Source organism: Carassius auratus, unplaced genomic scaffold (assembly GCF_003368295.1).
Source record: "Carassius auratus strain Wakin unplaced genomic scaffold, ASM336829v1 scaf_tig00016407, whole genome shotgun sequence".
Lineage (NCBI taxonomy): Eukaryota > Metazoa > Chordata > Actinopteri > Cypriniformes > Cyprinidae > Carassius > Carassius auratus.
The window spans coordinates 11,154-35,612 of NW_020524673.1; the positions used below are offsets into that span (position 1 = coordinate 11,154).

At 37.0% G+C, this 24,459-nt stretch overlaps 1 protein-coding gene and 1 long non-coding RNA gene across 2 annotated transcripts; one reads left to right on the forward strand and one right to left on the reverse strand.

The window, feature by feature from the left end:
* Window positions 1-11,445: 11,445 nt before the first annotated feature.
* On the reverse strand, window positions 11,446-20,289 carry LOC113075122 (inositol polyphosphate 5-phosphatase K-like). Its single transcript, XM_026247859.1, has 13 exons — window positions 20,189-20,289; window positions 19,546-19,600; window positions 17,685-17,789; window positions 16,765-16,873; window positions 16,063-16,179; window positions 15,513-15,688; window positions 15,307-15,418; window positions 14,985-15,094; window positions 13,037-13,244; window positions 12,736-12,873; window positions 12,529-12,612; window positions 12,253-12,357; window positions 11,446-12,177 (listed from the first exon to the last, which is right to left on the reverse strand). The coding sequence occupies exons 2-13, from the start codon at window positions 19,590-19,592 to the stop codon at window positions 12,109-12,111; spliced, it is 1,380 nt and encodes a 459-aa protein (XP_026103644.1). The 5' UTR covers window positions 19,593-19,600; window positions 20,189-20,289; the 3' UTR covers window positions 11,446-12,108.
* Window positions 12,527-15,499, forward strand: LOC113075124 (uncharacterized). The gene is made up of 3 exons (XR_003280894.1): window positions 12,527-12,640; window positions 12,761-12,835; window positions 15,325-15,499. It is a non-coding gene; the product is annotated as an uncharacterized LOC113075124 (long non-coding RNA).
* Window positions 20,290-24,459: the final 4,170 nt, after the last annotated feature.

Genomic DNA, 24,459 nt, shown 5'->3' on the forward strand with positions numbered 1-24,459 from the left:
TATGTGTAGGCTACGCCGTAGGTCTGATGCAGAAGTATAAATCAGCCTTAGATTATTGCAGCTGTGATTTACCTGTGTGTGCAGATGCAGAGTAGACAGTCTGGAGCTCAACCTCATCATGTTTCTGCTCTGTCTTCCTGTATTAGCATGAGTCCTGATTCAGCAGCCTTTAATGAATCACATCACTACCTTTACATTTCCAATGTTAACACTCGCTTTGCATTCTAGCCTGAGGCACAAACCAAGATCTGAATAAAGCATACATTGATCTACTTCTTAAAAATGCTTTAGATATAGGTTTTTTTTTTGGGGGGGGGGGGGGGGGGGGGGGGGTTGCCTTTTTTTTTTCATTTTTCATTTTTTCAACATTAACATGAAATAAAGTAGTATTACCGCCTTCATACACAAGTTATAATAATCAAGAAATTAATCTTTTCTTTCCCCGAGTTAAAATTACTTTGGGAGAAGAAAGGAACATAAAAATGGGATATTAAAGGGATTATCCACAATGACAGTCTGTCATCTTTTACTCAGTCTCATGTCATTACCAAACCATATGAGTGACTTTTACAGAACAAAAGAGACACATTCTGAAGATTCTCTGTTAAGTCAGTTTTGAAAAAGGATTCAAAAGCGCCATCAAAGTAGCCCATGTGCACTATTTTGTATTTCCTATTTAACATTAATTCTAACATTGAGTTGAACTCAGCGAAACAAACCATCTGATTGGTTCATCAGTCATGCACACCAGTTTTGTGAACTGAATCAACAGATTTATTGAAAAGATCTGACTCAAAACAACTGGTTCTGAAATTGCTATATAACATTTCTTATGAACGCACAGAGAAGGCTTGATTTCAAGTTTAACTTAAATTAGAATTTTGACCTTTTCCTCACTCAAAGATACTTCTAGGGCTTCTGTATCCTTTTTGTATTAAAACAGTGTGAGTAAGCATTGACAGAATTGAGCCTTTAAGACATCTTTAAAGCAAAGTTGTGGCCTAATGGTTAGAGATTTGGACTCGTAATACAAAGGTTGTGAGTTCGAGTCTTGGGCTGGCAGGAATTGAAGGTGGGGTGAGTGAATGTACAGTGCTCTCTCCACCTTTGGTACCATGACTGAGGTGCCCTTGGGCAAGGCACCAAACCACTGACTGTTCCCTGGGCACCGCAGCATAAATGGCTGCCCCCTTCTCTGGGTGTGTGTTCACTGCTGTGTGTATGCACTTTGGATGGGTTTAATGCAGAACATGAAATCTGAGTATGGATTAACACTTAGCTGTGTGTCATGTCACTATTCATCTAAACTTACAATATGTTCTAGAGTGATAATCACATTATGTCCCCTTTCCTGCCCTGCTTTCTCCAGGACTGTTGTACCTGAAGACAGTGTTTTTGTTTTAAATGTCAGTGATGGATTAGCCAGCTGGTCAGGGGTCACTGGCAGCCATGTAGTTTGTAATGGCCAGAGTTGCGTGATTACCGGTGCTGATGAGTTGACTGAAAGATGGTTATGCCAGGAATCAATGAGCCTGTTAATACCGTTTTGGCTCAGAGTGCCTTTTAAGAGATCCAGCTAATCGCAGCAGGCAATTTAATTGAGCAAAGATACCGGTGTAACTCAGACGGAGCTCTGACAAAAACATTCATTCAGACGTCTGTCTGTATGTGACTTTGGACAGAAAGTGAGATTTTATCTATTTTTCTTCTCTTCTCCCATGTCTTAAGGTTTCTTAAGGGTGAGTTTCAGTTCAGTGCTTCTCTTGAGGTAAATCAGGTGTCTGTATAGACGTAGGCGTTCTGCTAACATCAAGTCTGAATGCAAAGAAAGCAATATTGGCTTCTTTTTTTCACCTTCTCAGTCACATAGACTGAGACTTTCTTAGATCATTTTACATTTTACATTAGAGAGGGATTTAAGTTTTTTCTTAACTAGTTGTATTTTTATACAGCATAATGTAAACTGGCTTTAAGAAAACACCCAAAACAAGCTTGGAAGTTAATACCTATTTGTGGAAAGATTATAGAGAACACTTTAGTCAAAATTCAATACATAACAGTTTGCAGTTTACCAGAAGAATAGCTCGAGCTGCCTATAGCCTCCATTAATTTCAAAATCCCATTTCCTGTTTCCAGACTGCAGGAGTGACATCTAGTGGTCAGGTGCAGAACTGCACGTATTCAGGGCTGTGCTCTGAGATTAACTTCAGTGACTCATGAATCAATAGTTACTGCTGTGTCTGTTTCATAATGAAATCTGATGTAAATCTCAGAAGACAGAGAGCCATGAGACTAGATGCATCTCAATATAATCCATTGCAGCAGGCTTATAATATAAATCCAAGGTTTCCCCTGGGGCTCCATAATGGTGATGCAGGGGGTCAGTGAAGAACTTTCTTCATTTTTCAAAACATTACGTAACTATTTGAATCAGCACAGATACTGATAATGTACAGTAGTAATGTTAATCATGGATATTAAAGAAAGTTATTCTAAAGCAAGGGTCTTCGATCTTGATGGATGTAAAGATGCCACAGGGCCCCAAGTTTCATATTAAATCAAACTGTGTGGTGTTGGGTTAAATAACCCTGACCAATAATAACATGCATTTTGTGGAAGTTAACTTTTATCAATTAATTATTAATAAAATTAAAATTATTTATTTTTAATAATTTTATTATTATAGATATTATGAATGGTTGAATTTTAGTTAATTATATAGCCTCAGCCATATCACCATTCAGACCAAGACTGTTTTTTTCCAATGAAGCTAAGGGTTGAACCTGCTCAGTACATGGATGGGAGACCCCCTGGTGTTAGTGAAGCCAGCAGGGGGAGCTCACCTTGTAGTCTGTCTGGGTCCTAATGCCGCAGTATAGAGATGGGGGACACTGACAGCCAAAAAGCATCATCTTTTGAATGAGATGTTACACTGAGGTCCTTACTCTCTGTGGTCATTAAAAATCCCATGGCCAAATTGCCCCCCAAGCCCTTGACAATCATGACCTCCTAATAATCCTCAACAACTTGATTGGTTCTATGGCTGTGTTCTTTACTTGCCGTTAACATGCAACCTGCATCAGGATGTTGTCCACATACAGATCACCATGAGTCGATTAAGCAGATCATCAGTCAATCAGAACACAGCGCGTCTACACTTGCCAACATCAGCTGATTTCTCTATCTGGATCCAAGACTACAGGTCTGTAGACTTATTTTCTATATTTCACAGAAAAGACAGATCCAAATGGTTATCCAGATAGAAAGAAGTATGCTGATGTTGCCAAGTGTAAATGCGCCGTGTTCTGATTGACTGATGATCCGATCTGATTGATCGGATCATGGTGATCGTATGTTAATAAAATAAATTCAATGCACACAGACTGAAGTATTTTTAGTCTGGTTCTTTCAAAGTTCAGTATTTGAAGTCTTATTTTGATGTAAAAAAGTGGATATTTCGAAGTGAGTTGTTTACCTTAGCCTGAGACTGTCTGTCTCTGACAAAAGACTGATATTGGGAAACAATTGTGGCAATTTCTGTGATCATGGTTTCTAATCATTGGTCCTATGTCAGACAGTGAAAGAGGTTCAAAGGTAGCCGTTGTCACAGTCATGCAATCAAAGATCGCCTACCATAGTTTTCTGACAGAGTCAGAAATACAGCTTGATCATCACACAGTGTTTGCTGCTACGACCCACTTTTTTACCACTAGCACATGCTGATGATGTTTCATTCTTATATAATAACATGCGTCATAGCATACGAGTCAATAGGTCATTATCGTTCAGTCTGAACGTCGTTCCCAAGTTGATTAGATCCATGTCACACACTGTGATCAGCATTGATCTTACAGGATGGCTAAAATTGTGCAGTGTGTGCTTTACTTTAGTATGCTTTACTTTAATTAGTCTTCATATTAAAACTATTATATTGTTTATTCAGACTGATTCGCGAACACAGAATGCACACAAACCATAGACAGTATAAAAACATGGACTAAGTGTCCGTGACATCAACCATAGGTTTACGAAGAGCGTTTTTGAAGCCAAAAGTAGGCGGAGCCAGCCATCGCCATCTTGGTGGTGACAGCAGTGGCAATCCACCTGTCACTCAAGTGGCCACGCCCTTAATTATGCAGAACTTTAAGGCTTAATATAATGTAAACAGATAAGTAATCACCCCCTCACAGTTGTCATGAAGGACAAAATTAGCTATATAGACCAAAAAAAAAACATTTGCACCAAGCTGTAAACATATTTTCTTCTGCTGTATATTTGGCCATTTTAACATGGGGAGTCTATGGGATTGACTCCCTTTTGCAGTCAGCCTCTAGCGGCAAGTTGACGAATTACAGTTTAAATGGATAGTTCACCCAAAAATAATTATGTTATTAATAACTCACCCTCATGTCGTTCCAAACCAGTAAGACCTCCATTTATCTTCGGATATTTAAGATAATATTTAAGATATTTTAGATTTAGTCCGAGAGCTCTCAGTCCCTCCATTGAAGCTGTGAGTACGGTATACTGTCAATGTCCAGAAAGATAAGAAAAACATCATCAAAGTAGTCCATGTGACATCAGAGGGTCAGTTAGAATTTTTTGAAGCATTGAAAATACATTTTGGTCCAAAAATAGCAAATAATTATGATTTTATTCAGCATTGTCTTCTCTTCCGTGTCTGTTGTGAGAGAGTTCAAAACAAAGCAGTTTGTCATATCTGGTTCGCGAATGAATCATTCGATGTAACCGGATCTTTTTGAACCAGTTCACCAAATCGAAATGAATCATTTTAAATGGTTCGCATCTCCAATAAGCATTAATCCACAAATTATTTAAACTGTTAACTATTTTAATTTGACTGACACTCCCTCTGAGTTAAAACAAATCAATATCCCGGAGTAATTCCTTTACACTGACTGAACTGCTGTGAAGAGAGAACTGATGATGAACCCTGAGCCGAGCCAGATAACGAACAACAGACTGACTCGTTCACGAGTGAAGAACCGTTTCTGTCAGACGCGTCCGATTTGAGAAATGATGAGCTGATGATACTGTGCATGTGTGATTCAGCATGAAGCAGACTGACACATAGAGTGTCTGAACCGAACTGATTCTGTGCTAATGTTATGAGCCCAGATAAACCGAAGGCTTGCAATCATCGGAATTGACACCATTATGTTGAGCCCAAAAGAACCGGTGAACCGTTTTCTTCAACCGATTTATTGAATCGAACTGTCCGAAAGAACTACTGGTGTTTTGAAAACCGATTCAGCCGGTTCTTGATTCGTGAACGAGTCATTATCTGGCTCGGCTCAGTGTTCATCTTCAGTTCTCTCTTCACAGCAGTTCAGTCAGTGTACTGATTGAGTAAATGAATTACAATTCCAAATTTAAAAAGACTCAAGTCATTTGTGGATTAATGCGTATTGGAGACACAAACCGTTTAAAACGATTCAGTTCGATTAGGTGAACTGGTGCAAAAAGTTCATTCTCGAACCAGATATCACAAACTGCTTTGATTTGAACTCTCTCACAACAGACACGGAAGAGAAGACAATGCTGAATAGAAGTCATAGTTTTTGCTATTTTTGAACCAAAATGTATTTTCGATGCTTCATGACATGACATAATTATGATTTTTGGGTGAACTATCCCTTTAAGTCACTTCTGTATGGGCATCACGAGTGAGCGGGAGGATGCCGCTTGGCACAAACACAAGAAGTGGAATTTATCGCATGAACCAATAACAGCTGTTCATGACCACACATATCTAATCATATCGCAATGCGGCCATTACCTCCCCTCATTTGACTTTCCCCCATTCATTCTCAATTACCCCCTAGTAAACTCATGCCACACTTAAGGGGGTCTGTGAAAACTCCTTGGGCTCTTTATTTTTGTACAACATTTTTTTTTTTCTCATCCAATATTTTGAGGAGACTGCCTCAGTTTCCTCTTCAGAGGAAACGCACCTGCTTAAGTCCAAGCATTCTGTATACTACAGCTAGATGCTGTCAATGATGCTCAACAAGTTCAATCTCATTATTTCTTAAACAATAAAACCCACTGAAAACACAATATATAAACCATTCATGCAAGGCCACACACAGGAACATAGTGAGGCTTCTAGTGTTAAAACAGTGATTTTCCATTTGTAATCGCGGCAGTATCTTCTTGGCGCTCAGGTCCAGTTCCAGCAGGTGAGTGCAGGCCCAGTTAATAAAGCACACGTCTGCTCCCTGTGGAAATCAACCACAACCTGACCTACAAGAATGACTCTGTTTTCTCTCCCTACACACGATGTTTTATTCATGAGGACTTTCACTAGATATAGTCTCTGATTTCCTTTTTTCCTTTGAGAGAAACAAGTCTTTCTTGTCGGTACGTAGATGCCCGGACACAATCACTTCTAAGGTTCCCTCTGGACTGATCCCAGACCTGTAGTCTCATGTCCTGCTGTGTGAAGTGAGGTCAAAGAACAGTGATTTCACTAATATAAACTGTATTGCTAGTTGTTCCCAGGTTACATAAAGAATTGTTTTCCCTCCGCAGATTAGAGCTCCTTTTAACAGCGCAATAACTTGCTTTCAAGCTTTTCTCCCAAGAGAAATATTGTTTTGCCTTCTCTGAGCTCGGTCAGTGTACAGCCATGTGAATTGTTTTATACATGGCAGGTTTATCAGAGCAGCCACTATCCTTAACATTTTAAAACATGGTTCAGTTTATTCATGGACTTACCTAAAATTGAAACTTCAAATCTGAAGAACACATTTATACCTGGTTGCTACATCTTGGGTGTTCTCATCAGTCTATCATCAACAAATAAACCAAAACAAGATACAATAGATAGATAGATAGATGTTTTTAAGATATTTCTTTATATAAATATGAATTAGTGTGAATGAATACTTTTCTCTTTCTTTCTAGATCTACATTCCTTGCAGAACTGCTCTGATCCTGGCAAATGAGGACATTGATCTCAGACACTGAGGACTGTGTGGATGAATGGAGCTGATTCTTGCATCATATCCCAGAATTATGTGCAACCTTACAGTACATTTGCTTATGTTCACTTGCAAACACTGTTATTGCCTCACAATGTTATCCCATTTTTAGTTTTAACAGAATATTTAAACTGCTCTTCTCCATATAATGAACGTTTGCTGTCACTGGTCCCCATCTGCTTACGTTTCATTGGCAGTCTGCTAAATTTTCAGTTTTGTGTTCTCCAGAATAAGACATGCAGGTTTGGAATGACATGAGGATGAGTAAATGATTACTTTTCATTTATTCCTTTCAAGGCTTTTTTTCTACTAATTTGTTATAAGAGGGGAAAATGATAATTTACAGAAGGTTATTGTAATTTTACATTACAAAAGCACAAAAAATAGCTTTTAATGTGCTGGTATGAACATTCATGCTAGATGCATTCTGATTGGATATTGCTTGCATTATGACATCGGCAAGGTCATTTCTCTCGCTCTCCCTTCATGTCTCTATTCATCCTGTTCTCCCTCTTTCACCCCATAACCTTATCCTGTCTTCACTTAGCCTTAAATGCCTCCAATCCATGATTCTGATTTAGAGGGCCATTAAAAAGTTTTATAGCACTGGGTGACGTCATAGGCCAGTTGGATGTGCTGGGGAATATGAATCTCCTGGGCCTCGCAGAGAATCTAGTGTCCTCTCCAGGGAAGACGAATAACTCCCTTGTAACCGTTCCCTTGGGTGTGAGGTCTCCGCAGCTGTTCTGACTCAACAGGAGACCAAAATCTCACCTAATTACTCTAATTAACACTTTTTTTGCCTTAATGCATTTAATTAAATTGCTTTGGTTTAATCTATCACAGCACTTTAATTTTGCCAGAGCTCTCAGCCCAAGCTTTTAAACATTAATAAGACAGTATATCAATATTGAAGACATTCATGTTCTTATAGTGGAGTTTACTGCTACCGCAAACAGCAGCCAGAGTGCTCAAATATATAAGAGGGGAGGGAGACCAATTGTGTGCATGTACACTCATTTTGTATGCTGTAATTAATTTTCAGTTTTAATACTTGTCCAATTTTTCCTTCAGAAATAAAGCTTGGTTAAAATCAAAATTTTGATTAAAGCCACCTTTCCTTGTAATGTTCCAAAAATGAATTACAGAAACATTTTGTGGAAGGACACAGTTAACTGCCTTTGTGAGTGAGATATTTGAATCATTCACTGAACTGATTTGTTTAAAACACTCATTCAGGACATAGCACTTGAAGTTAAAGAGCTAAAGTAGAATCGTTAAGACTCTATGGTTTTCATTGAGTTTAATAGTTTAATTAGTCACAGGTGTATGTAGGCCTAGTTTATATTGTATTTATTTACTGAAGTATATGTATTCATCGTAGGCTCAACCTTCTCAGTTTTGTCTGCGTGTGTTCCAAATAAACGCATTTTGTCACGTGAACTTCAACGAGTAGAGTTCAAAGAATAGGCAGCAGTGAACACTAAGGGTGAATCTCAATAAATTAGAAAAGTTCATTTATTTCAGTAATTCAACTCAAATTGTGAAGCTCGTGTATTAAATAAATTCAATGCACACAGACTGAAGTAGTTTAAGTCGTTGGTTCTTTTAATTGTGATGATTTAGGCTCACATTTCACAAAAACCCACCAAAACACTATCTCAACTAACTAGAATACTTAATGATTAAAAAAACAAACACATTTTTAGTGAATTGTTGGCCTTCTGGAAAGTATGTTCATTTACTGTACATGTACTCAATACTTGGTAGGGGCTCCTTTTGCTTTAATTACTTCCTCAATTGGTGTGGCATGGAGTTGATCAGTTTGTGGCACTGCTGAGGTGGTATGGAAGCCCAGTTTTTTTTGACAGTGGGCTTCAGCTCATCTGCATAGTTTGGTCTCGTGATTCTCATTTTCCTCTTTACAATACCCCTTAGATTCCCTCTGGGGTTCAGGTCTGGTGCGTTTTCTGGCCAGTCAAGTACACCAACACCATTGTCATTTAACCAACTTTCGGTGCTTTTTGCTCCAAAATTTATTGGTAAACGGGTTCAGTGACTTTGGTTTTCAAAAAACACAATGGACCAACACCAGCAGATGACATTGCACCCCAAATCATCACCTACTGTGGAAACTTAACACTGGACTTCAAGCAACTTGTGCTAAGAGCGTCTCCACCCTTCCTCCAGACTCTAGGACCTTGGTTTGCAAAATAAATAAAAAACATGTTCTCATCTGAAAAGAGGACTTTGGACCTCTGGGCAACAGCCCAGTTCTTCTTCTCCTTAGCCCAGGTAAGACGCCACTGATGTTCTCTGTGGTTCAGGAGTGGCTTAACAAGAGGAATACGACAACTGTAGCCAAATTCCTTGACACTTCTGTGTGTGGTGGCTCTTGATGCTTTGACCCCAGCCTCGGTCCATTCTTTGTGAGGTTCACTCAAATTCTTGAATCGATTTTGCTTGACAATCCTCATAAGGCTGAGTTTCTCTCAATTAGTTGTGCATCTTTTTCTTCCACACTTTTTCCTTCCACTCAACTTTCTGTTAACATGCTTGGATACAGCACTCTGTGAACAGCCAGCTTCTTTGGCAATGAATGTTTGTGGCTTACCCTCCTTGTGATAGATGTCAATGATTGTCTTCTGGACAACTGTCAGATCAGCAGTCTTCCCCATAATTGTGTAGCCTAGTGAACCAAACTTGAGAGTCCATTTCGAAGGTTCAGGAAACCTTTCCAGGTGTTTTGAGTTGATTAGCTGATTGGCATGTCACCATATTCTAATTTGTTGAGATAGTGAATTGGTGTTTGTTTTAGTTTTTTTTTTTTTTTTTTTTTTTTAATGTGAGCCAAGATCATCACAATTAAAAGAACCAAAGACTTAAACTACTTCAATCTGTGTGCATTGAATTTAAAGTTTCACAGTTTCACACATTCTAATTTATTGAGATGCACCTTTATGTAGGGACACTGCAATCAGCATGCATCTTTATCAGAGCGAATTGAACACTGATTCGTTCAGAATATGTGCAAAACAGACTGGCAACATGGTTTCTTAAATGTCAGTTGCATAACTTTATTTTTACTGAACTGATATAAGAACAGCACGATCATACATAACTACATCTTTTATAACTTGAAGTTGATATAAAGCCAACTCCATCGGTCATTATCTTCAGAGTTTAGACAGGCCTGTTGCACCTTTTCTCAGAGAGTTGTGTGCCTTAAAAAAGATGTTTCTGGGTTTGCCATCCCAGATATAGATTTACTGTCTTACAGAGAAAGAATTGTTCTTGCTGTCACTGTCTCATAGCTCATGATCACTGGCTGACTCACAGTGTGTTTTTAGCGAGTTCTTTGTTCTCTCTCTGATGTGCTGACGACCTCCTCCTCAAAGAGCTCTGCAGGTGCCTCAGACAGATTTATAGCTGCTGTAATTATCCATGAAAATGCTCCTGGAGGTAAAACCACAAATATATCTAGTGCTGAGTACTGTGTTCCTAACTGAGTAATGCTGTAATATTCTGTGAGTGAGTGAGTATGCATGCGTGAATTTCACAAAAGCAGTGCGTTATGAACAAGTAATAAGCAAGTAAACAGCGCCCCCTGGAGTGAGCTACGAAAACATGCAAAGCTACAGCTTGAAAGGAAAATAATGATGGTGAGAAAGATCGAGGAGAACATTTGTTTGATTGTCACTCTGGAGATTGGATTTTGTTGGATGAAAAATCACGCTTCGTGTCACACTAATTAATGCCAGGTTTGTAATTAACCTTCAAATGTGTGTGGTAGACCTTAAAGGAATATTTTAGGTTAATTACAAGTTACTTCAAAATAGCATTTCAACTCATCTCACAGTTATATATGAAAGTATACAGATAAATATGCATTGGCAGTACAAACAGATGTGCAGATGTTAATATTTTAATGAAACTGCTTACGATCCCAATGTGCTCAACTGCGTGATTTTAATACATCTCACAAATCTAAGGGCATCAAATCAACTGTTCCAACAAGACAGTTACGATAAATTTAACATGAACTGAAATAAAGAGAGTATAATATATATATTCAATGAAAAAGATAGGCCAGGCATGTCACAATGAACAAATGCAGACAATAAGAAGTAAAACTGCCAAATTTAGCACTAAAAAGAGTGACAGAGTGTAAACAAAATGGCATTTTAACAATCAGATGGCGAACCATTGTTATAGATACTGAAAAGCCGCATACTTTTATCAGACACTGACATATAAAACATACAGTGAAATACTGTAAGAAGCACAGCAACCAACGTGCATGAAAAGATAATGTCATCACTTTCAAATAGGCAAAATATATGCAACATCATTTATTTAATATATCATATAAAAATAAAAATGTATTTAAAATTGTGTTTTGTAGAACTTAATGTAAAATAATACTGAGCACTTTTTCACAATTTATGTGTCGATTTGGTATGAAATACAGGCCTATTTTAAAAATCGGAGAGTTCCACACTCTTATAAGTTTTACGGTCTAATAAGTATCAAATTTGATTAAAAAACAAAAACATTAAAGGTCTTTGTGCAATCAGCCTCTACATAAATCAAAAGAGTTTTGAAGTTAGCAGGCACAGAATCCATGGGCTGTATTACAGAAATTTCCTGTCTTCTTATTTTATTAGAAAAAAAAAATCTCAGTTCTCTGTCGGATTACCATGGTTACTAAACAGATGGGATAAGATTCTGAGTTAGGATGTGTCTCTAATAAAGTTAGTGATTGCTTTATAAACCTCTAGAGGAAGATACAGGTACTACAAACTACAGTAGAAAAGCACAGTGTGTACAATGTGTGTTTACAGAAGCTCACAACAGACTCAACCGTTTGAGAAGAACCACGGATAAAGAGAGAATGAAAAAGAATAATATGGCATATTTAGCGAACAGACAGAGATTTTAAAGCCATAGATTTTAAATCACACTCATTATATCAGACTGTTTCACAGAATCAGTTTTCACTTTTGAAAATCAAACGGAGCAAGGTCTGTTTACACAGGCAAATATGATCTCAAATCAGATCCTGCTGTGACTTTTACACACGAGGTTAGAAGATATCCAGCTACTTCTCATGGCCGTTGATGTTCTCAGGAAGCAGACCCTCCATTACAGCTAGTCGAGACTCCAGAATCTGGATCCAGAAAAGCCAGATGAACAAAGAGGTACAGCCGAATGCTAACACAGAGGTAAGTTTGCATTAACTCACCAGGAAAGTAGGACTAAAGGCAATGAGGGTTTGCATGTTGGTGCTGTAATAGCCAAGAACATAATCCCCAGCCAGCAGGGGGAGCTCATTTTTATTCATCTGGACCTTGAACAGGAAGTGCATCACTCATGTCAGTGCTTGTATGGCAACTTTTAACATCATGCAACTTAAATACACACAACAGTTTCAAATTTCATTTTAGATGTAACAGAATATACATTTTTATTAATATTCATTATTTTCTCTTCATGCACCAAAACTTTTAGTCCGCCATACCGTCACGACTTCGCCGTTGGCAGCCACTTCATCATCTTTGACCCAAGCGAAGGTGGAGTAATGGGAGGCACTTCTGAAGCCAATCTGCACACAGAGATATAAATCACCACTGGTTAGTGACCCGCTTTGTGATGCAGATCTCCGTTTTGTCCCTTTCTTTGTTTTTGTTCATCCATCAACTTCTTTTTTTGTCTGTCTCCCTCTCACCTTGTACAATCCGATCCAATCCCAGGTTGAAGACTCTAAGTTTTCCAGAATGGTGTAGGTGAATGTGGCATCTTCATCTGCACTCCAGTGTCCCTCCACGGTTAGTTTGACTAGAGGTGTCTCCACCTTTTTTCTCATCTGCATGAAGAGTTCAAGACCAATTTGGACTAAAATGTTGTGTAGACTGAAAGGTAGATATATTTAAAATTATAATTATTAATGATTATAGTTTAAGCACATTTACTTCAACAGCTCTTCGTTATATGATTGAATAAATGTTCAGGGAATACATAATTCATACCTCCAGATCGAAGGTTGCAATTACGGGTTTGTGGTCACTGACCCCATACGAGACATCGCAAGTGTACATGTCCTGCATCACCTTAATAGGATACTCATCATCGTCAGCTGATGATGATGTCGAACTATTCTCATCCACAGTCTCTATAGCTTTGGGTTTTATCCTCCACAAGATACGATCCGTCCAGGCAGGCTTCCGCTTTTTACCACTAATCATTGACCCATGCAAAAAAAAAAAAAAGTGAAGCAATCTAAAATAATACTGAAGAGTGAGATTGTAGTCTTGGAGAACTTAAACTTATTTTATTATATTGGTTTATACACTCTAAAAAAGTTTGGGGTCAGTAAGGGGTCATTTTATTTTGAAGAAATTAATACTTTTTATTAAGAACTTAATACTATTTATCCAGCAAGGATGCATTAAATTGGTTAAATTAAATTAAATTGCTGTTATTCTTTGCTGCTATTTCTATTCATTATTGATGTAATTCACTATTCATCAAGAATCCTGATAAAGGTCTATTAGTTTCAACATATCAGCATACTAGAGTGATTTCAGAAGGATCATGAGACACTGAAGACTGGAGTAATGATGCTGAAAATTCAGCTTAGCCATCACAGGAATAAATTACATTTTAAAAATGTTAAAATAGAAAATATATATTTTTAACAATACTGTTTGTACTTTCTTTTTTACTAAATAAAAGCAACCTTGTTAAGTTCAAGAGTCTTCTTTTAAAAACATGTAAAACCTTGCCTACCCCAACCTTTCTAGATAGATAGATAGATAGATAGAGAGAGAGAGAGAGAGAGAGAGAGAGAGAGATAGAGAGATAGAGAGATATAGATGTGTCGTAGTTGTATGCTGAGAATTCCATTTGAAATTCCCATTTTCTTGCAGACATGCCACCGATATGCTGTGATCTAGTTCTACAATATGAAAGATGCAAATGCATAAAACACCAGCATATCAGAGCGAAACATGCTTTCTACACTCTGATATGGTGCATGTTATGTGACAGGAGCAAAGCAGTTCTCCGTGACAGCTGTTAAAAGCCCAATGACACACTGACAGCATTTCATGAATGTGTGGTCATGTATTAAATATGACGGAAGGGCGGGAGTGATTGGTTTATACATGATTTCTGGCATTTTTCAGAAAATCCCTATTTCACTTTTTCCACCTTGACTAGTAAGTTGACTAGTTCTTGAAATGAAATTCAAAGTTTGAGCTGATCTTTCCATTGGAGACACAGACTTCCTCTGCTTCCATTACGGACACAGCAAAACACCATTTCCCAAACATATTTCACTACCCATATAACAATTCAGACAACAGGTGACAGCTAAATGAGAAAAAGATCTGTGCTGAAGACACTTTAGTACACAGACACAGATTCAAATACTCTGTGGTGCGGAAGACCTCCTATATTCAGCCATTTGTGTTTGTTGGGAAATACAAATCCCTTCTTACAAACATCCTACATGGATCTCATCTTCAAAGCAGACATACTACAACAACATACATGTCTTCAAAGCTGACAGCAGCTGGCACACAGAAAAAAAAACACTGATCACAGCATTACATTGTGTAGACATGACTGAAATGCTTACTGGAGCGTCTGACAGGAGATTATGCAAAGATTGAACGCTGAGTGAGAGGAGTGCAGTGTTTTACAGGGATGTGATGATGGGTGACAAGAATTCTGGGCAATAGTGCTTAAGGTGAAGATAAGGTTATGCGACAAACACAAATATTTCTTAGCATTTCCTACATAAAGCCAAACCATGTCCTCGGTGCTCTGTGTGGAGAAAGAACGACCGTGAATTCCTTCTAAGAAAACACAATAGACTTTCAGGAAGTTGAGATCTAAGACTGTTTCCACTTTCATGCATTGAAAATAGTGCATTTCTATTTTTTTTATAACAAGTAAAGTGTGTGAATGTACCTTGTATCGTAAGTCTCAGAGAAACGGTCAAACTTATACGTGGGTTTAAAACACAACGGTCCCTCCTCAAACTCCTGCAGAATAGGTTCTTTTTTCTTCATCATGGTCAACTAAGAGCCAGAAATCAGTGGAATAGAATAGAATAGAATAGAATAGAATAGAATAGAATAGAATAGAATAGAATAGAATATTAATGCACTTTATTTTACTTTATTGGAATAAAATATATATGATTTATAATCAGCATGCTAAAAGCCATTGTCTTCATAAGAGTGTGTACAGTACAGTATATGTGCTATCTTTGTTTGTGTGTTTGTCTGACCTGATCTCTGTCCCACAGCAGGTTAAATCGGCTGTTGTTGACTGAGGAGCGGAGAAAGTGCATCCCATGGTCAGCGATACGAAAGTTCAGATCACCGAACCAGAAAACGAGTCTGACATGCGGGAACAACAGCAATGTGGGAACCATGAAGTATGTGAGAGAGCCTGAACGTGAGCAAACTTCATCCAGCATACAGTAGCACTCACTTGTGGTCAAGCACTTGTGGTGTGTTGTACATATCGAAGTCTTGTCTGTCAAGTATATATTCAAATTCGTCCATGCGTTGCAGGGCGTAGTTCATATGAGCTGCCAGATGACAGTTCAGAAAACACAGCATGTGACCATAGAATGAGAAACGCACAGACACACCGCCTTTATTTCCCTGTGATGATAAATAAAAATGCATTAGTCCAGCTGAAACTTCTTACAGTAAACCCCCATGTCATACTCACATATTCATACCTCTTCAAGGATAGGTGTTTTATGTTTACCTATTTTTACCTTTTTTAACCATTTTTTTTTTTTTTAAAGAAATTAATACCTTTATTTAGCTAGAATGCATTAAACTGATCAATATGACTTTGAAGATTATGCTATTTTGCCATTACAGGAATATATATATATATGTGTGTGAGATTATAAAATGTAAACCTTTGAACAGCAGAATAAATATGTCAGTTTTGCAGGAAAATGCAATTAATGAAATTAGTGTATAACGGTAAGTGTAAATGTAAAGATGTAAAGGCTATACCATACCCAGTATCCAAACAGGCCTGTGCGGGTGTATGTACTTTGGATGTCTCTGATGAAAGGCAGGTGGACCTGCTTTGCAAACAGTATCAGCAGCAAACCCTGCATCCTCACTGAAGTCACCTGAGGACAGCAAAAAAAAAAAAAAAAAGCCTTTTCATATGTCAAAGCTTCAGTGCATTTCTCAACACAAATGTCACGCCGCTTTGACCTCCACATCAAAACCGACAGCATCACAGAAAGAGGATTTTAGGAGGTTTCTCTGCAAGAGAGCTATATTAGGCCTTACACAGTGGAAGAAAACAAGAGGAAACATGTATTTGAGCTTGGAATGGATAAGAGTCCTTGATACGTCGATGTAAGAAAATAAGGAGATTGGTCTTAGAAATTCCTGAGATTTTTTGGCAAAGTATAATTCTGTTTTTTTTTTTTTTTTATCAGAGCTAATTAGTCGTGAAAGGCAGAATGGGACGGGCTCACATCAAATCTGTGGTTATGGTAAACAAATGTGCTGGTGTCGAACAATGCCTCTAGTGTTTTCAATGGTCTGCAGCGAACAATGGAGCTTAACAAGCTTAATGAGGAGATGGCTCATCCTGATTTGGTCTCTCTGTTCTTTTGTAACAGTTACAACTGCATATAAACATATGTAAGGACACTCAGCAGTATTGAAGGCAGAGATGCACAGTTTTTTTTTTTATTCTGTACCTTGATATATCCCATTGGTGCCAGAGTATCCATAAGAAGGTGACTCCATGAGTCCTCATAAATTAGATCAGAGATATACTGCACTGGAGTGGCATTCACTTCCTGTAGACTACAGCACAAACACAGTGCACACTTACCAACTGAATAAATTCATTCTGTCTCATACATAGACTATATATTCTGAAAAAAAAAATATTTGGTGTAGGATTTACTTTGAAATAATTTTAATTTAGAAAATGCTAGTAAATTTCACAGAAAAAAATATATAAAATGAAAAGTAACAACAAGTGAGAATGTGAAGTAGAAAGAACATATAAATACACATTTATACTTATTTATATATACACATTTATGTATGTATATGTATATTTTTTCACTCAGAAATAAATACAATTTAGTAAATTTTACACAAAAAAATAACAAGAAGTACTGTAACAAGTAAAGTAATGTGTCTTTTTTTACTAGAAAGAACATACAGTATGTTTAAAAAAAATATATTAGATATTTTCAATATTCATTTTTTATTTTTATTCAATAACCATTTTATAATCAAAACCATTAATCATTAGAAAATCATTCAAAAAGATTTTTGTGTACAACGTTTATAATAACAAGATTTTTCTTGAGCACCAAATCAGCAAATCATCAATTAGAATGGTTTCTGAAGGATCATGTGACCCTGAAGAAAATTTCATTTTTAAAAATATTAAGATAGAAAACAGTTATTTTAAATCTTAATGATGTTTTAAAGTATTATTGTTTTTACTGTATTTTTTACTTTCAAAAACATTTTTAAACTCTTGCCAAACCAAAACTTTTAAAAGGTAGTGTATTAGTTACATGTTTAATTGACAACCCAGGTTTTTTTTTTTTTTTTTTTTAAATCTGCTGATCATGTGATTCAGGTGACGTTAACTCACCCAATCACAAAGAGGTCAGTGGCCGGCTGTGAGTCAAGCTGCAGTAATGACCTCACATCAGCTGGTGGCTCTGCTGTGCCAACATTCCATGTGACCATGTGCAGCCTGAACAAGAGAAGAAGTCAATTAATGAATGAATTGGGTTCATATGATCTGAATATCTGAGAAAAACATTTGAGAACGTATAAAATTAAAGATAAAAATGCAAAGAACTTGCTGGCAAACCACCAACAAAATCCACTTCTTCTTTCACTTCAACACAAGTCTACTTAAAACTTATTTTCAATGACTCAGTACACCTGAAGGATTCTGTAGGTGTATTTTCCACAGAGGTAGAAGGCTACGTCAAGCGTACAGAACACTTCCTCATTTGCCTCATCATCTTAGCTAAGATCCTCCAAGCAGACGAGCAACTGAGCGAGCCTCTGGTAAAGGACCACCCGAGATGAAGAAGACGTCGTGGTGGACGTACTGTCAGAGCGCACACATGGAACATCAAATGTGTCCGACGTCTTTTTGCTGTTCTCCCAAAACAACTGATCATCTGAAGCCTGATTCATCCAATCCAAGAGATCAGCTGAAGTGAGTAGATTTATTATTTGATTCTCTATTGTATTGCCTTCAGATGTCTAGGTGTCTAAGAGCTGGTTTAGGTTCAGCAGAGGCAGATATTCCAGGTTTTGTTCAAGGGACGCCACATGCTCCAAGACACATATTTCTCAGATCTACTCAGAAACAGAAGTTTATCATTCCCTTTTTGTTGATCTACATGATCTCATTGCATCTTGTTGCGTGAATGGATGTGTGAGTAAAAGCATGTGTTAAGGAGATTATGAAGCGTAATCTGGAGCAGTACAGAGCCACGTGAATGATGCCGGAAATACAAAATGCAAAAATCCCCATCAGCCCTGATCTCCAAATCGATGTATGTATTGTTGTAAATGTCAAGTAAATGTTGGCCGATGCTAATCTGCTTTATGTAACAACTGGCCTCAACATTTTGAATATTTCTTGGACTCTACAGTCAATCAATCAATAAGGTCAATCATTTTTTAAAGATGTGAGAGCATATGCCAAACTTTGAAAACAAACTTGCATTAAGTTAACTCTAAAAGAGAGTTAAATTTTACTACCTTGAAGTCAAATGCAACTATATCGGAGTTGAATTAAACTCCTATTTTTAAATTAAACTACAATGTGGGAGGTTGCATTCCATTGAACAGAGTTATCAACTGTGGTTATCTCTGTCATAGCAAAATAAACGGATTCTTACTCATAGTATTTACGTTTATGTTATTTAGAATTGTGTAAATATATTTATAAACAAATTATTTTATTAATTTTATGTAAAATATTTCATTATAAAACTAAATATTTGTATTATAAAAAAATAATAATTTGCCAACATTTCTTTATTTCTTTTTTTGCCAATTTGTGCTACTTTTTTCTTTCAATCCAGATTTTTTTTACTAATTAAACAAAAACTAATAAATAAGTCTAAAATAACAATAATTCTGAAATGCAGGATAACTATCTTTCCAACATGTTGCTAAATAATACAGTCACATGCAAATTCTTAGAAAGCATACAACAGTAGAGAGAAAGCGAAAGAAAAAGAGCAGGTGCATAAAGACTGGCAGCTGGTCTTGTGACATTGTACAACTTTTAAGAGAAACGCAAACATTCACAATTTGGGTTCCGTGCAAAAGAAACTCAGTAATGCTGGACAATAAACCAAACTGAACACATGGAATGCCTTTCACTTCTCAAATCTCAGTTCTCTGAGTCCCATTTCTTTTACCACACTCTTGTTATTTTGAAGTGAAGAGGGGCTCATTTCAGTGATTTAGGATGATGTTACCTGAAAGCCTGATGTCCATCCCTGGATCCAACATTTTGTGCGCTCATACTCAGACCTGTGCACACAAACATCATGTCAACAAGCATGCATGGTAATTCAAACATGAATCTAATCTAAAAGAGTTAATCCTGTCTCGTCTTGATCTGAAAAAGTTTTTTAAAATGATGAAATAAAAATCTGTAGGTTTACTGATTATTATCACTTGGAGCCGTGATGCTGCTCTGTTGCTATGGATACGGGCGAAAGTGACTTGTGTTCGCAATGTATGTGCTCTGACTAGCTACAACTTTTCTGTTGTTTGATACTAAAAATACTTTTGTTTTGACTTAAATACTTGTTCAAGAAGGGGTTGTAAATGTATAAACGTTTTTCCAAAAAGCATAATAGTCTAATCTAATTCATCATTTGTTTTATGTAACGAGTGCTGTTTGTGACCGCGTTCAAAAATGAAAAAAAAAAAAACAGCCATCGAATAAACTTCAAATATTTAGAGATGTTCAGGTTAAAATATTACGAAACTAAACTAAGCTCATCTAAAGCTACCGTGACGAAAGCAAAATTAAATTTATGCTAATTGAATTATCTAATCAAAGTCCTTACTAAATCTGAAGAATAAAAACTAAGTCATAAGAAAAAATCTTACCTTTCAGTCTCGGTGTTGTGGAGATTTTGCAGGTGTCTTGAATATCTATTCCGTGCTTACCAGGTAACGTTATAGGACAGTGAGAGAGTTTGGGGTTTGTGTTTACACCCCTTTACTTCCTCGCTGTCCGGCCAATCCTCAGAAACCTCTTAAAGCCGCAGTACTTGATTGTTTCATCATATAAACGCCTGAAAGCTTTAGCTCAGTTATGAAAGACCTGACTGTGTCTAAACGATTTGTTATATGTCGCAAACCTTTTTGATTAGGGAATGAAACCGAGCTCTCTGTACATTTAAAGACTTGATTTTAGGCTTAATTTAAAATCCATGAACTTGTTTCTGGTCACTATATCATAATGGCAATAAGTGGTTTATGCAGATGCAGTGGTTTTAGTAAATGACACATAAGGTCTTTTTGTCAGAGTAAAGAGTAATCTTGACTATTTCTTTGCTGTAAACATGCCAGCCTATTAAAGCTGATCTAAAAGAGGACCTCTATGACCAGAGATTAAGGGTAAAATTCACCCATGGTCCATTGCTTTCTTTAATAATATCAGAGCTGAACGAGTCAATTTACCTTACACATATATATATATATATATATACAACTATAAATACAACTGCAAATGTGAAAATGAAATCCAAATGTCTAAATCAAGCACATTCCCCTTTCTGAAGGCCTTATAAGAAGGGGTTAGTTTAATCTGGCTTCATCTCTTCAAATCCTGATTAGGATGAAAGTTTCATTTAATGAAGGGAGGGGGGGCTTGGGGGGTTGCACAGTGATTCTTTTCTTGATGATTTGTGCTTGTTTATGTGTGTTTGTCCTGTGTGGGATTGAATGGGTTATCTTTAAGTAAAGACATGTATACTGTGGAAATAAGATTAAGAAATGGGTTTTATTTGCATAATAAAGAGAGAACAATAAATGGAGAAGAGGGGAGGTCTGAAAATGTCGCATGCCAGGCTCAAACATATTTCATTTTCATGAGCACCTTAATCAACATGTCAGTGTTGCCCTCTTGAGGAATAACTCTGATGTTAAAGTCATAGTTCACCCAAAAATGAAAATTGCATCATATACTCACACTCATGTCATTCCAAACCCGCAAGATCTGCGTTCATCTTCAGAACACAAACTAAGATATTTCTGATGAAATCCAAGAGCTTTTTGACCCTGCATACAGGTTCAAAAAACTCAAAAAAATTATAATTTCATGGAAAGGTCTTTATTTTTGGTCATTTAATAAAAAAAAGGAAACTTTCTTATATTCTAGGAGGAGCCCCAACCAAGCATTGAGGTGCATAAGTAAACCTGCTTTGGAGATCTTGAACATTACTGTTTTGTAAATCTTTTGTGATTGATCTTTGATTTAATTTATGAGATACTGAATTTCTAATTTTCCTAAGCTGTAATTCATAACCATCAGAATTTAAACAAAAAACTTGTGAAATATTTCAGCTTGTGTGCAATGAATCTAGAATATAAGAAAGTTAGCTTTTTTAATTAAATTACAAAAAAAAAAAACTTTTCCATGATATTCAAATTTTTTGAGATGCACCTGTAGACCGCAGCACAATTACCACGATCAAGGCCCAGAAAGGTAGTAAGGACATCGTTATAATAGTTCATGTGACATCAGTGGTTCAACCTTCATTTTATGAAATGATGAAAATACTTTTTGTGCATGAAGAAAACCAAAATTAGGACTTTAATATACAATTTAGTTTCTTTCGTGCCAGTCTTCAGTGTGTGTTGATGACAGTAAAGGTGTTTTTTATTTTTTTTTAACATTAAGGTTGAACCACTGATGTCACATGGACTATTTTAACGATGTCCTTGCTACCTTTCTGGGCCTTGAATGTGTCAGTTACGTTGTTGTCTATGGAGGGTTCTCGTATTTCGTCAAAAATATCTTAATTCATGTTCCGAAGATGAACGAAGGTCTTGCGGGTTTGAAACGACATGAGGGCAAGTAACAATCCCTTCACAACTGAAAAATGTGTTTGATCAAGGAAGAAAATTGAGTACAAATTACTGAAAAACAATACTGAATAAGTATTGATGTGTAAACCAGTAAAACACTACTTTTTAAAAGTTTATTTATTTTTTCACATCTCCAATGTAGTTTTATTGGAAGATAAGATGACAAAAGGCACAAATTCACAGTAAAAGAAAGAAAAAAAAACATGACATGACAGGTTGGGGTGAAACAAATTCATAAAACTTTTTTTTTAATGTATTTCTAGAATCATTGGGTTTTAATTTCGACAACAAATCATGAAATCTAACAACAACATATCTATGAGAAAGTCCTGTTTACCATGATCTGTCTCGCATAATGGTAACACAAACTGTGGATGATGAGTTCATGTGTATAGTTCCCTTTTATAAGCCACCTGTCTGTCATTCAAACACCAGCTTGGACAAGTTTCAATCGAGTCTCCTGAGAGAAGAATGGCAACCTAGTCCAAACCCCCCTGAAAGGGTCTTTTTCTCAAGTCCAAAGGTCGTGGCTTCGTTCACAGTGTAAGCTTTGAAAGGAATTTAAAAGTGTGGCTCACAGCAAAAATACAACAACAATCGATGGATGAAAACATATTTAGACACCATCCTGCCAAAGAGGAGCGGCCAGGGATGAGGGGCAGGGCCAGTGACAGAGATGGGCGGAGTTATCTGAAGGTTCCCTTATGGATTGTTCAAATCAATAGTTTAAATCTAGTTTTAATTTCCTAAACCACCATTATCCACCACCATCCAGTCACTTTTCCCACAGATAAAACCCAGCCATTACTAAACCACTAGATATAATTACTCTGGTTGGGTTGATGGAAGGCTTTATGCTGATAGCCTGGCAGGACAGTCTGAGCTATATTTATATAGTTATATATATATATTTATGTGTTCATCTACATATATTTACAGTATTGTTCAAAATAATAGCAGTACAATGTGACTAACCAGAATAATCAAGGTTTTTCGTATATTTTTTATTGCTACGTGGCAAACAAGTTACCAGTAGGTTCAGTAGATTCTCAGAAAACAAATGAGACCCAGAATTCATGATATGCACGCTCTTAAGGCTGTGCAATTGGGCAATTAGTTGAATTAGTTGGAAGGGGTGTGTTAAAAAAAATAGCAGTGTGGCATTCAATCACTGAGGTCATCAATTTTGTGAAGAAACAGGTGTGAATCAGGTGGCCCCTATTTAAGGATGAAGCCAACACTTGTTGAACATGCATTTGAAAGCTGAGGAAAATGGGTCGTTCAAGACATTGTTCAGAAGAACAGCGTACTTTGATTAAAAAGTTGATCAGAGAGGGGAAAACCTATAAAGAGGTGCAAAAAATGATAGGCTGTTCAGCTAAAATGATCTCCAATGCCTTAAAATGGAGAGCAAAACCAGAGAGACGTGGAAGAAAACGGAAGACAACCATCAAAATGGATAGAAGAATAACCAGAATGGCAAAGGCTCAGCCAATGATCACCTCCAGGATGATCAAAGACAGTCTGGAGTTACCTGTAAGTACTGTGACAGTTAGAAGATGTCTGTGTGAAGCTAATCTATTTTCAAGAATCCCCCGCAAAGTCCCTCTGTTAAAAAAAAGGCATGTGCAGAAGAGGTTACAATTTGCCAAAGAACACATCAACTGGCCTAAATAGAAATGGAGGAACATTTTGTGGACTGATGAGAGTAAAATTGTTCTTTTTGGGTCCAAGGGGCACAGGCAGTTTGTGAGACGACCCCCAAACTCTGAATTCAAGCCACAGTACACAGTGAAGACAGTGAAGCATGGAGGTGCAAGCATCATGATATGGGCATGTTTCTCCTACTATGGTGTTGGGCCTATTTATCGCATACCAGGGATCATGGATCAGTTTGCATATGTTAAAATACTTGAAGAGGTCATGTTGCCCTATGCTGAAGAGGACATGCCCTTGAAATGGTTGTTTCAACAAGACAATGACCCAAAACACACTAGTAAACGGGCAAAGTCTTGGTTCCAAACCAACAAAATTAATGTTATGGAGTGGCCAGCCCAATCTCCAGACCTTAATCCAATTGAGAACTTGTGGGGTGATATCAAAAATGCTGTTTCTGAAGCAAAACCAAGAAATGTGAATGAATTGTGGAATGTTGTTAAAGAATCATGGAGTGGAATAACAGCTGAGAGGTGCCACAAGTTGGTTGACTCCATGCCACACAGATGTCAAGCAGTTTTAAAAAACTGTGGTCATACAACTAAATATTAGTTTAGTGATTCACAGGA